The sequence below is a fragment of the Monodelphis domestica genome, chromosome 6, assembly GCF_027887165.1.
Source record: "Monodelphis domestica isolate mMonDom1 chromosome 6, mMonDom1.pri, whole genome shotgun sequence".
NCBI lineage: Eukaryota > Metazoa > Chordata > Mammalia > Didelphimorphia > Didelphidae > Monodelphis > Monodelphis domestica.
In genome coordinates, this window is record NC_077232.1 from 44,768,953 (window position 1) to 44,781,483 (window position 12,531).

Below are 12,531 nucleotides of genomic sequence, written 5' to 3' on the forward strand. Positions count from 1 at the left end.
TTTCTCTTCCTCTTCCTCCTCTTTCTCCTTCCTCCTCTTCCTTTCTTCTTCTTCTTCTTCTTCTTCTTCTTCTTCTTCTTCTTCTTCTTCTTCTTCTTCTTCTTCTTCTTCCTTCTTCTTCTTCTTCTTCTTCTTCTTCTTCTTCTTCTTCTTCTTCTTCTTCTTCTTCTTCTTCTTCTTCTTCTTCTTCTTCTTCTCCTTCTCCTTCTCCTCCTCCTCCTCCTCCTCCTCCTCCTCCTCCTCCTCCTCCTCCTCCACTCCTCCCCTCCTCTCCTCTCTTTCCTCTTCCTCCTCCTCCTTCTCCTTCCTCTTCTTCTCCTCTTCCTCCTCCTCCTCCTTCTCCTTCTCCTCTTTTTCCTTTCTCCTCTTCTTCCTCCTCCTCCTCCCTCCTTTTTCCTCTCCCTCTTCTTCCTCCAGCATGAGAGTCTGAAGGTCTAGTTATAGGAACAAAAGTAGGTAGGATGTTACCAATGCAGTCATTCTTTGGTAGCCCCCAGAGGGTCTTTTTAAAGAAAAGATCTTAATTGTTATTTTTTAATAGTTTGAATTTGAAAGGGAACTTTAGTTCTGTTTTGGTAAACAGACTTTAAAAGAGCCACACAGGCTCTTAAAAGAAAAGGTAGAGCAAAAAGTAGATAACTGACCCTTTCCAAATTCCAAACACTTGCAGAGTGGAATTAAAGTGGATTTTAAAGAGAATAAATAATGTTATATATATATATATAGATATAGATATATAGATATAGATATAGCTTAGGACTTTGTGAAATGGTGACTGGGAAGAAATATCAAGAAGTGAGAGAAGGAGGGGGGGGGGAAGAGAGAGACAGAGAGGACAGAGACACAGAGATAGATGTTTCCTTGTCATTATCCCCTCTTCTTTCTTAAAGAGTGGGGAAAGAAAGTCTTACAAGTCCATTTTGTCTTCCCTTCTTGTCCAAGAACAGTTGGATATACATTTAAACCCCAAACCACTGTAGACTGTTTAATGTTAGTCTAACCTTGGTTGGGGTAGTGAAGATGGTGATGGGCAAGAGAAAGGTGAGAGAAACAGATACTTTCCCCCCAGATTCCCGTTAAACCATATTTCAAATTAGAATGTCAAAGTCAAATCAAGAGAAGGATTTAAGCCAAGTTTATGTCCCAGTGAGAGCAAGAAGGAAAAAATTTCTAGGAGGGACCAAAAGGAAAAGATATGATGAGGAAAGGGACTCTTTCCCATTCCATTCCACTTCCCTCTCTAGATTTCATCTCATCCTTGCTTCAGATTTGCTCTCAGTTTACAGCCCTGGGATTTCATGAAGTAATTTGGAGGAGCAGTCATCCCAATCAGAGTAAACAACTTTTTAGATTTGTATAAAAAAAAATTTCTGTAAACTTCTCTTTCTGATTCAGAAAGGGGAAATTATGAGGAAGTTAATGGACTACTTGTAGTCTTTCTCTTCTGTCTCTTCTCCCCCTCCCTCCAGTTTCCACTTCCTCCTCCTTTTTCTCTTTTTTTCTCTTCTCCTCTTTCTTCTTTCTATATCTCTCTCCTCCCTCTCCCTAATTCAAAAACAAGGGAGCACTTGAATTTCTCCCCTGAAAACCACTTAAAAAGTCATGCTAACTTTGGAAGTAAATAAAAACAGACACTTGTGTCCTAAAGCAGGAGCTGAAGCTTATCTAATCTTAGCCAAGTAGTTCCCTCCACCCCCATCTCTTTTGTTTTTGATGTAGAGTAAACATCTCAGGCTCTGGAGATGTTCAGAGATGCTCTATTCACAAGTTTAAATGTTCTCTCTCTCTCTCTCTCTCTCTCTCTCTCTCTCTCTCTCTCTCTCTCTCTCTCTCTCTCTCTCTGCCTTCCCCACTTCTTCTTGTCTCCCTCCCCCTTCCTCCTTCCCTTCCTCCTCCTCCTCCTCCTCCTCCCCTCTATAGAAAGGCAAGCCCCCTAAATAGCATTGAGGAGCCCAGCCCAGGGGACAGTGATTAATGATAGTAGAGCAGAGAGGTTAAATACTTCACTGAAAAGTCTGTTGACTGGGCTGCTTGTAACACAATGTGGCCCGCTGCACGCCTCAAGAGAATCCTTTTGTTGTTCTCTCTCATTGTGGCCTCCAAATTCTGCCCACGAAAGTTTGCCAACGCTCCTGCCCAGGAGTTTAATTGTTTCCCTTACTCCCAGGGCTTTGGTGCGCCGGTGAAAGCAGCCCCGCGCTATTCAAGTGTTGGTGGTCATCTCAATAGATCTCCCGAGGCCCATATGGTGACCAGTGCCGATGAATCCGCCTGTTTAAATGGGGGAGAAAGTTGGGGTTTTAAAACATTTCAGAGCGCCTGAAAGGATCCCACTAGATCCTGTCACAATTCCCCCTTCGCTTTGAACGCGCGGCCTATTGTCCCCGGTTATAAATGATATTCCTGGAGAAGTCGATTCCCACCCCGCTAGTCCTCTCGGCCCCCCTGACCCGCCCCCTCCCCCAGCCCAGCCCCTAAGCAGAAGCTGTCCCCAGCAGCAGCCCATCTTTCAGGACCTAGTGCTAGGGGGAAGAGGAGGCCTCCTTTAGTGTCCTCGGAGGGGGGATAGGGACAAGAAGGAGAAAGCCAACGGAGCGGGGCTGGAGGCTGGGGGCTGGGGGCTGGGGGTCCCCTCCGGGAAGTCCCTCTCCTCTCCTCTCCCCACCCTCCCTACCTTCAATGTCCATCCTCTCCCTCCCCGGAGTTACCATTAAGTCTGAGTGGCTTCCCAGCACCCACAGCCAGCTAGTCCAAGTACACACACAACTCATTGTCCAACAGCAAAAAGGGAAGGGGGGGGGGGGGTAGGACAAAAACAATACAATAAAATAAAAAAACTTTCCCTTGTTTAATGATAGAAATTACATTAAAAGTGGTGGAAATGCCCTAATTAAAAATGTACTACTTAAATGACATGCCAGGGGCTCAGCTGTGGGGTAGCATATTTAGCTAGTTAGTGAACTCTCGACTATTTCTTTTTTAAAATTACACGTTGAAATTTAAAAGAAATCTTACTTTTCTCTGGTGCAACACATTACAAAGAATGGACAGTCCTTTTATCTAAATATAAATTCCATTTTCAGCAATTATAGCCTGTTCTTGGTGATGATATAATTACAGCTGTGCTCAGTAATAGGTGTCAAGGCAATACACACTCATACAATAGTTGAATAAAACTAGAGAACAAAGCAAGCACTTCCAAATTCACAACCTTTAAAATGAAATTGACTGTGCAGAATTCAAATAAAAACTAGATAAATATTTTTTAAAAAAGATTACAAGCTTGGTTTGTTTCTTAATAGCATTTCTGCAAACCTATCAACATCTAATTGATTAGCTCGAATTACTGATTATGGATAATCTGAAATGCTGAACGTCACTTATTTTTAACACAGCCATAGGTAAATAAATTCCACAGGGAAAGGGAGCCTTGTGGTGAGGCATCTGGGCAAAGCTTCTTTCAAAAAAAAAAAAAGATGACTTTCATGTGAAACTACTTCAGTGTCTGTTTTGTTCTACAAAGGAATGGTGTTCTTGAAATTGCCTTTCCATTTTTTCCTCTTGGTTAAAGTGGAAGATAAAAGGCCAGGTCATTGATATCTCTTCATTGGAGGGGACAGGCTTCTTGAGAATGTTTCAGGAGGCTGTCAGAAAACCCCTGCTGATGGAGTCTGAGGCTGGACCATGACGAGCCTTTAGGAATCTGACTTATTCTGAATTTTTCTTAATGTCCTATTTTTTTTTTTTGTTGTTGTTCCAGATGGCTGCCAGCAACAGGAAGGAGGGGGGGAGAACACTAATTCCATCAGCTCAAATGGAGAAGATTCAGATGAAGCCCAAATGAGACTTCAGCTGAAGCGAAAACTGCAGAGAAATAGGACATCCTTTACCCAAGAGCAAATTGAGGCTCTGGAGAAAGGTGATGGAGATTTTCAAAGCAGAAAAAAATTGTAGATCAAAGGCAGTGACACATTTGAAATACGAAGAACTAAATTTAACCAGGACTCCTTACATGGAATCATTTTTTAAAAATTCTGACTATTCTGTTTCCCCCAATATGCTAGGAATTCAAAGACTGAATCTTCCTGTAGAAATAGATGATTTGGGGCTCTGCTGGCTTTTCAGTCTCTGAATATCATTTTTTTAAAACCCTTACCTTCTGACTTAGAATCAATATTGCTTATTGGTTCTAAGGAGGAAGAGTGGTAAGGGCTAGGCAATGGGGGTTAAGTGACTTGCCCAGGGTCACACAGCTAGGAAGTATCTGAGGGCAGATTTGAACCCAGGACCTCCCACCTCTGGGTCTGACTCTCAATCCATTGAGCCACCCAGCTGCCCCCTCTGAGTATCATTTTAATGAAAATTTAACTTCTTTTGGAGCATTAGTAGTAGCATTTCTAAAGGCAGAGATGGGAGGCAGGAGAATAGAAATAGAGAAGAAAGACTTGCATGAGTTCAAGGTTCAGATCTAAGCTGACTCATTGGAGGTAGCCCTGGCACTAATATGGAAACACTCAATTGTTCTTCCAGAGTTTGAAAGAACCCATTACCCTGACGTGTTTGCCAGAGAGAGACTAGCTGCCAAAATAGACCTGCCTGAAGCAAGAATACAGGTACTCCAGGGAATGGGTAATTCAGTGCTTTGTGATCCCCACATTTGGCTTTTCAAAAGACAAAGGCACAGCTAACTACCAGTATTTATTTCTATAAATGACAGCAGACCCAGCTTACTGGCTGGAGAGTCCTAAAAACTTGGCTGTCCCAGAAGAGTTCCCTGGCTGTAGATGGGTGGGAGGTTGGGCATGGGGGTGAGTGAAATATGGTGGTTGGGGCAAAGTGGGAAGGAGTCTTTGCTTATGTTCATTCATCTCATCCCTCCTGTTTCCAGGTATGGTTTTCTAATCGAAGGGCAAAGTGGAGAAGGGAAGAGAAACTGAGGAACCAGAGAAGGCAGGCTAGCAACACACCCAGTCACATTCCCATCAGCAGTAGTTTCAGTACGAGTGTCTACCAGCCAATCCCACAACCCACCACTCCTGGTAATTCTGAGACGATGCATCTGTTTTTAAGTCTGGCCACTACTGCGTCTAGGGGGGACTATCTGAAATGTGGCATCCCAGGCCAATTGGTTTTGGTTTTTGTCTCTTCTCTTCTGCAGTTTCCTCCTTCACATCAGGTTCTATGTTGGGTCGGACAGACACAGCTCTAACAAATACATACAGTGCTTTGCCACCCATGCCCAGTTTCACGATGGCGAACAACCTGCCTATGCAAGTAAGTGGGCATGGGGTGGTGCCTGGTCATTAAGTGACCCAAAGTAGGAAGGGGAGGCATAAGGGAGAATGCTCTGCTTGGGTCTGTCTATATGGTAGCCCCATGCCACCATCACAAAAAAAATATTTTGATGTATGGTGCCATGGGAATATGGATCTGGTTCCAAAGCTCAGTTTTGCCCCCTTCTTGCCTGTGGGACTTTGGGTAAGTCTTTTCCTTTGTCTGAAATTCAGTTTCTTTCTCTCTGAAATGAAGGGGTTGGACTACAAAGCCTCCCAAGCATCCTCATTGCCCCAAATTTATGATTTGATTGATTATGTCTCTCTCAAAAAAAATAAGTCAACCAAAGGAAAGAAAACAGCAAAACTTATTCCATTTTTTAAACCTTACTTTCTTAATAACAACCTTGAGACAAGAGCAAGGGCTAGGCAAATGGAGTTGTGACTTGCCCAGGATTACCCAGCTAGGAAGTGCCTGTGGGTAGATTTGAACCCAGGTCTTACTGCCTCTAGGTCTGGTACTTTTATCTATGCTGTCCTAGCCAAACCTATTCTAATTGATGATTCCCTGAACCCCTACATGAAAAAAAAAACACCTCCAAATGTTTGGAGATACAGACAAAAGGCAGAGGGTGGCACTCAGGGGTGAGTGATGCTTGGCAATTTAGAGCTCGTGTAACTGGCGGAATCCTCCTTGTGGGCCTCAGTTTCCTCATTTGTAAAGTGAATGAAAGGGCTGGGCTATATGACTTTAAAGGTTCTAGTTTGACATCTAGGACCTTGGGAAGATCATTTAACCTCTTTCATCCTCAGTTTGTTTATCTGTAAAATGAGAGGGTTGGATTAGTAAGAGATCTAAAATCTCTTCCAGCTTTATGTTACCATGATTCGATGGTGCCGTGTAATCGATTGATTTGTGGGCCAGTATGCATTATAGTTATGTCTCTGGAAAAGCATTTAGATGTAGAACACTGAGGAAATTTAGGATTCGTTGGGCATCTATGTTTTATTTAGGAAGCAAGAAAAGAAAGCAAAAAAGGTTCTTTATATTTGTATAGCAGACCAAGTTTAAACTGGTGAGCTCATCCCCTTCCCTTTAAGCATCTTCCAATAATAGGAGAAATTCAAGGAACTCACTTGAAGCAAAAATGCAGAAACGGACTTGTCAGTTAGGCTCAATGAACTGAGACTCATGCTTGGAGATAGTAGTTCAAAAGTGGTCTCAGACACTTCTTAGTTGTGTGACCCTAGGCAAGTCACTTAACCCCCATTGCCTAGCCCTTACCACTTTTTTGCCTTGGAACCAATACACGGTATTGATTCCAAGACAGAAGGTAAGGGTTAAAAAAAAAAGAAATGTATTTGTCCTTTCCATAGATTAGGGAAATGGGGGTATGTGGGGATTTGCCCTCGCCTGTGAGTACCTTGTTTGTGTCCCCAATTGTGGCTGTTAAGCTGGGCAGATCTGGCTTTATAAATGCACCCCAGCTTCCTAGTTTCATCCCAGAAATGAAATTCTGGCTCGTGGGGGCAGAAATACATCTTCTTCTATGCAGTTCTGCTCCCTGCATTCCCATGCATTTGCGTATGGAATAATTCGAAAGGCAGCATCGGGAGAGGTGGGAGAGGTTGGACAGTCATTGTTTTAGTTGCTCTCAATAATCATCAGACAGATCTAGGTTTCTAAGGACTTCCCAAATTGCCCGTGTCTTCTTAAAGAAGAGCCACAGGCATGCCTCGACAAGGTGTGTGCTTCACAGTCTATACAATTACAGGACTAAAGAAATAACACTGAAGGGACTGTTGTGGGGACATGATTAGGCGAAGTGTTCCGATATTGATTTTGATGGCATCTGGATAGTAATGGCTGGTGGCCCAATTGACGCACATTAGGGGATTAAGAACACGAAGGTTGATTTTTCTCATCTCTGCCATGAATTTTCCGGAAGTCAGACTACCTAGTGCTAATGACTGCTAATATGTTGCTTGCTGGAATGGCTGATGGACCCTCCAGGCTTGTTTGTGACTTTGAACCTGATAATAGCAGAATAATTCTCCCATTTTAATAAAGCCACCCTGAATCTTCTATAGTTTGACTAGAAGCGGGAACAACATCAGGGTGGCTGGGAGGATAAAGGGGGGGGGGGATAATCCACAGGACAGAGATCTTTGAGGTGAGAAAAAGGTGTGATACACACTCAAGGTGTGATTGTTATTAATTCTTATTATTCACACGTGGGAGCCCTGAGGTGCAGAGTCAGTGTACTTTTTAATTAGTTAGGAATGTCTGTACTTCTTGTCATTAGTGTGTTGATTAATGATTACAGTGTCCACAATGCTTTTATTTACATAGCTCCACAAAGTCAGGAACCCAGTAGTCAGAACCCTCAGCAAATGACTGGCTTCCCCAGAGAAGTTTGGGTTACAACTACTTCCTGGGACTTCCCAATGACTAAACTGTCCCCATCCCGAGCCCACTGATGTTATTATCCTATTCAAGAAATATTTATTTGGTTGTGATTAATAATGTCAGGTAGTTCTCTTAGCTCGTAGGCAGCTCTCTTCCAGTGGAATGGTAAGATGGCGCAAATTGTGTCGCGTTGGGGAAACGTCCCCAGGTTTGAGTGTGTATTCTGGGTTTGGGTGCAAATGGCCTCCAAAGTTGATTATTTGGGGTTTTGTAGGCACAGTGAGAAATGCATGTCTATTATCACCCGGGTTCATGAAATCTGCAGGCTATGTGTTTTACTTATACAACAGGACTCTCCATTTCCAACATGAAATACAAATTGTTGACATTTTTTCAGTTATCTGCAGAATCCCCAATAACTAAATGCTAACCTGTTATGACGCCAAAATAAAACAATCGTCCAAAATTTTTCAGTTTTCATTTGGATGTTTGGTGCCTTTATAGATACTACCATGGTTAAAGGCAATGGTAACCCTGGCCTGACACACAGTAGGTGTTTAATTGGTTGGATTGAAACCCTACTGGGTTTCTAGGGTTTAAATATATCCATGAAGGCTTCCTTTAGGGTTCCACCATGTTGACCCAGTGCAAGGAGAAGCAATGTAGATTTGGAGTTGGAAAATCTGGGTTTGCATTTTATCTTGTGTGACGTTGGGCAGCTCCTTCCTTTTACTGGGTTTTGGTTTCCTCACTTGTAAAAACAAAAATGAATTGGATGAGGTGTCCTTTAAGGCCCCTTACAGCTTTAAATGAATCATCCTGATAAAGAATCACAAATGACATCCGTTAAAAGACAAACAAACTGGTGCAGCTGCACTCTGGGGGCATTTCTCTGTAACCGTCCTTTGCTTTTTCCCAACAGCCCCCTGTCCCCAGCCAGACCTCCTCTTACTCTTGCATGTTACCCACTAGTCCATCGGTGAATGGGCGGAGTTATGATACTTACACCCCCCCGCACATGCAGACACATATGAACAGTCAGCCCATGGGCACTTCGGGTACCACTTCAACAGGTGAGTAGCCCCCCTTCTCACCCCACTGTTTAGTCTTCAGGTGGAATGACCCCCCTTCTCTCTCTGCTACTGCTGGGTCCTTGCTCCTATGCCTTTGAGGAGCTTTTGTTTCTTTTTTTCATTTAGGTTTATTTGTTGTCCTTAAACTTGGGCAATCCTGAGTTTAATCACCTTGGGGTATTGGCCTGTCTCCACCGTGCCTATTTGAAATGAAAAGAATTCATCTAATGTAGAAAATTCCATAGGACCCATCCTTCAGGAGCACAGCTAAGGCTCCCGTGTTGACAGGGATTACTGGATGCATTCCCACATTCCCTGACCATTTCTGTCCTTCTTTAGAAATACTTTTGCAGAGCAGAGTGGTACTATTGTGGGACTGGTATTTGGAGTTCCTGGGTGTGAATCTCTGTTCTGCTATTTATTTGTGTGACTTTGACTCTTAACCTCTCCAGGCTCATTTGTGAAATGAGGGTTGGATTAAAGGCCCTTCAAATGTCTTCTTTTTTTTTGAATCTGAGGCATTCAAGTATTTGGAAAGTCAGGCTATGCTTTCACCCTCTTTTGAAAAAATATCAGCTGGTTTGACATTTAGGCTGTAAATATAGTCTGTCTGTCTGTCTGTCTGTCCGTCCGTCCATCCATCTGTCCGTCTATCTATCTATCTATCTATCTATCTATCTATCTATCTATCTATCTGTCTGTCTGTCTGTCTGTCTGTCCGTCCATCCATCCATCCGTCCATCTGTCTATCTATCCTATCTATCTATGTATCTATCTGTCTCTCTTGGTCTATCTATCTGTCTGTCTGTCTGTCTGTCTATGTATCTATCTATCTGTCTGTCCGTCCGTCCATCCATCCGTCCATCTGTCTATCTATCCCATCTATCTATGTATCTATCTGTCTCTCTTGGTCTATCTATCTGTCTGTCTGTCTATCTACCCATCTATCTATCTCTTGGTCTGTCTATCTATCTATCTGTCTATCTGTCTATCTATCTATCTATCTATCTATCTATCTATCTATCTATCTATCTATCTGTCTATCCATCTATCTATCTACCTATCTATCCATCCATCTCTCTCTATCAATCTTTATCAATCTATTCATCTAGCTATCCATCTACCTATCTTATCTATCTTATTCTATCAATCTATTCATTTACCCATCTCTATCTATGTATTTATCGATATAGTTAAAATGCTGGAAATCACCATGGATTTTAAATTGTTAGATTAAAAAAAATTCCACATTGGTGTATGTCCAACCGAAGAGTTGCATTTCTGTAAATGTATTTATATGGATTTTTCCCCTCTTTTTTTCAGGCCTCATTTCCCCTGGAGTCTCAGTACCTGTTCAAGTTCCTGGAAGTGAACCTGATATGTCTCAATATTGGCCACGATTACAGTAAAAAAAAAAAGAAAGAAAGAAAGAAAGAAAGAAGGAAAAAGAAAGAAAGAAAGAAAAAGAAAGAAAGAAAAAGAAAGAAAGAAAGAAAAAAGATGTGTTATTTCAGTCAGTGACTATATATGGACAACAGTTGGATGTTGTAGGAGTATTTTATAAAGGAAGATCAGCTGTCAGAAGTGCTTCTGTATTACGACTGTGTCCTGTATCATACTATACCACTTGGAGAAAAAGACTTTACCCATGGACCTTTGTACACAGAAGGCATTATATCAGTTGGAACAAATCTTCATTTTGGTATCCAAACTTTTACTCATTTTGGTGTATTATTTGTAAATGAGCATTTGTATGTTATAATGGAAAACAAAGAACAACGTGGACTGGATGGATATTTCTGATCTGTGTTGGTCATGAAGCTGTTTAAAAAAAAGGAGGCCATGATCAACGAGTTCTGCCACAAATTTAAGAGTTTTTATCAAGATATATCGAATCCTTCTACCAATCTGTTCATAGGTGATGGACTGACATTCTGAGTTTGTATCATTCCATCCCATATAATGAAACCTGGAACAATATGCACTAGACTTTTGTAAGAAAAAAAAATCTGTTGGGTTCCCAAAGGTTGTTAACGGATGAAGTTTATGTGCAAAAAAAAAAGGATATGAGAGAAACTTCAAGGAAAAGTTGATAGATAAAAAGGTAGATTGTGTCTTCGATATAATCCAATTTGTTTTATGTCAAAATGTAAGTATTTGTCTTCCCTAGAAATCTCCCAGAATGATTTCTATAATAAAGTTAATTTCATTTATATTTGACAAGAATACTCTATAGATGTTTTATACACATTTTCATGCATCCTAGGTTTCTTTTTTGGTCAGCAAAGGTTAATTGTTCTTAGCTAGACTTGTACTGCTGTTCACAGTCCAATCATTTTTGTGCATCTAGAATTCATTCTAATCAATTAAAAGTGCTTGCAAGAGTTTGAAACTTAAGTGTTTTGCAGTTGTTCACAACTACATATCAGAATTAACCATTGTTGATTGTAAAAACCATGCCAAAGCCTTTGTATTTCCTTGATTATACTATTTTCTTTTTAACCTCATAGTGTGCTGGTGCAAATTTTGTTTCCATATTGGGGTAACATTTTCTAGGGATTATTCTTTCCAATTAAGAATTCTATTTTAAATCTGGAAGGCTCTCCAGGAAATAACTCTTAGTGATCCATCCAAACCTGTAAGGAACGTGTCAGACAAAGAAACTCCATTCCATCTGTACAGAGATAGAGCTGGGCTCACATCTACCTATGAAACGTACACAAGATGGTTGGGTTTGGAAGAATAGGCTGAAGCACTAAGAATAGTTTATGAGGCAACAAGCTATTAGGCAGGCCTCACTTTTTGAATTAGCGCTCGGATTTTCAATCTGGACAGGCTTCACTGGGCAGCCCGTTTCCACAGTGGTTTCTCTGAAGTATATTCAAAAGTAGATTTGCTTATTCAAAACTCTCTGAAAGCTCCTGCTTTTCTCTCTCCTTTCTTTCCACCTCCCCCCACCCCCACTTGCACAAGAGGCATCATTTCCCATTGAAACTCTCCAGCTGTTCCCATTTGAGTCTTGCTTTCTGTGGGGCTGTGTATGGTTGGAGAGTGGAGGGGGGATGTTGCATGTCAAGGAATAATGAGAACAGACACACCAACAGGCACCCACAATGTGGATTGTGACTGGCTAGGAAAAGTTAAAGGCCGTCAGTCATTGGCAGCTGAAGCCAAACATTCCCACATCGATGGAGCTGGCTCATTGTCGGGCAGTTGTTATTTGCAGGGAAGAACAGATCTGATCATGTTTAAAGTGGCCGCCTTGTGGGACCCCAGTTCTGAATCCAGCTAGAGTGAACCCAAATAGGGTTTTTTTGGGGGGGAGGGATCCTCTGAGGCTTGGGGGTGTTGCCTTAGAAACAGATACAGATAAGGTAGTCATTGTGGGATTGTTTAAGGGAAAGAGACAAGAGGGAAACATCTAAATATTTTAAGTTTGTTGATGGGAAATAGTAGTAGTCGCTGGAAACTTCAACCAAAGGGAGACTTTCCTGGGAGTTGAGGTAGAATACTTGATCGGAGAGGAAACTCCAGGGACAAAGCCATGCTCTGCTGAGTCACATTGTGTGTGTACTCATGCATGTGCATGTGTGTGTGTGCATAGCAGCCTGTGTGTTCATAAGGCAAAAGAGGGCAGAAAGAAAACAACTGGAGAGCTTCCCTTTGCCCTAGCTAATAAGAAAACTTTATAATTAAGAGATTACTTTGGGGCAAATCACCATGATGCAACTGTGTACATTTCTGAACATCTTCATATTTGCCTTTTTTTTGTAAA

The 12,531-nt window shown here is 41.8% G+C and overlaps 1 protein-coding gene across 1 annotated transcript in view; it reads left to right on the plus strand.

Annotated features, from left to right (window-relative positions):
• The window catches only part of PAX6 (paired box 6), a gene marked incomplete in the record, with an annotated part of 28,494 nt that extends 17,518 nt beyond the window's left edge, over positions 1 to 10,976 (plus strand). The window contains 6 exon segments of the mRNA XM_056801976.1: positions 3,761 to 3,919; positions 4,531 to 4,613; positions 4,889 to 5,039; positions 5,159 to 5,274; positions 8,606 to 8,756; positions 10,080 to 10,976. Of these exon segments, the coding sequence (XP_056657954.1) occupies positions 3,761 to 3,919; positions 4,531 to 4,613; positions 4,889 to 5,039; positions 5,159 to 5,274; positions 8,606 to 8,756; positions 10,080 to 10,165 (746 nt within the window).
• Between the last annotated feature and the right edge of the window lie 1,555 nt (positions 10,977 to 12,531).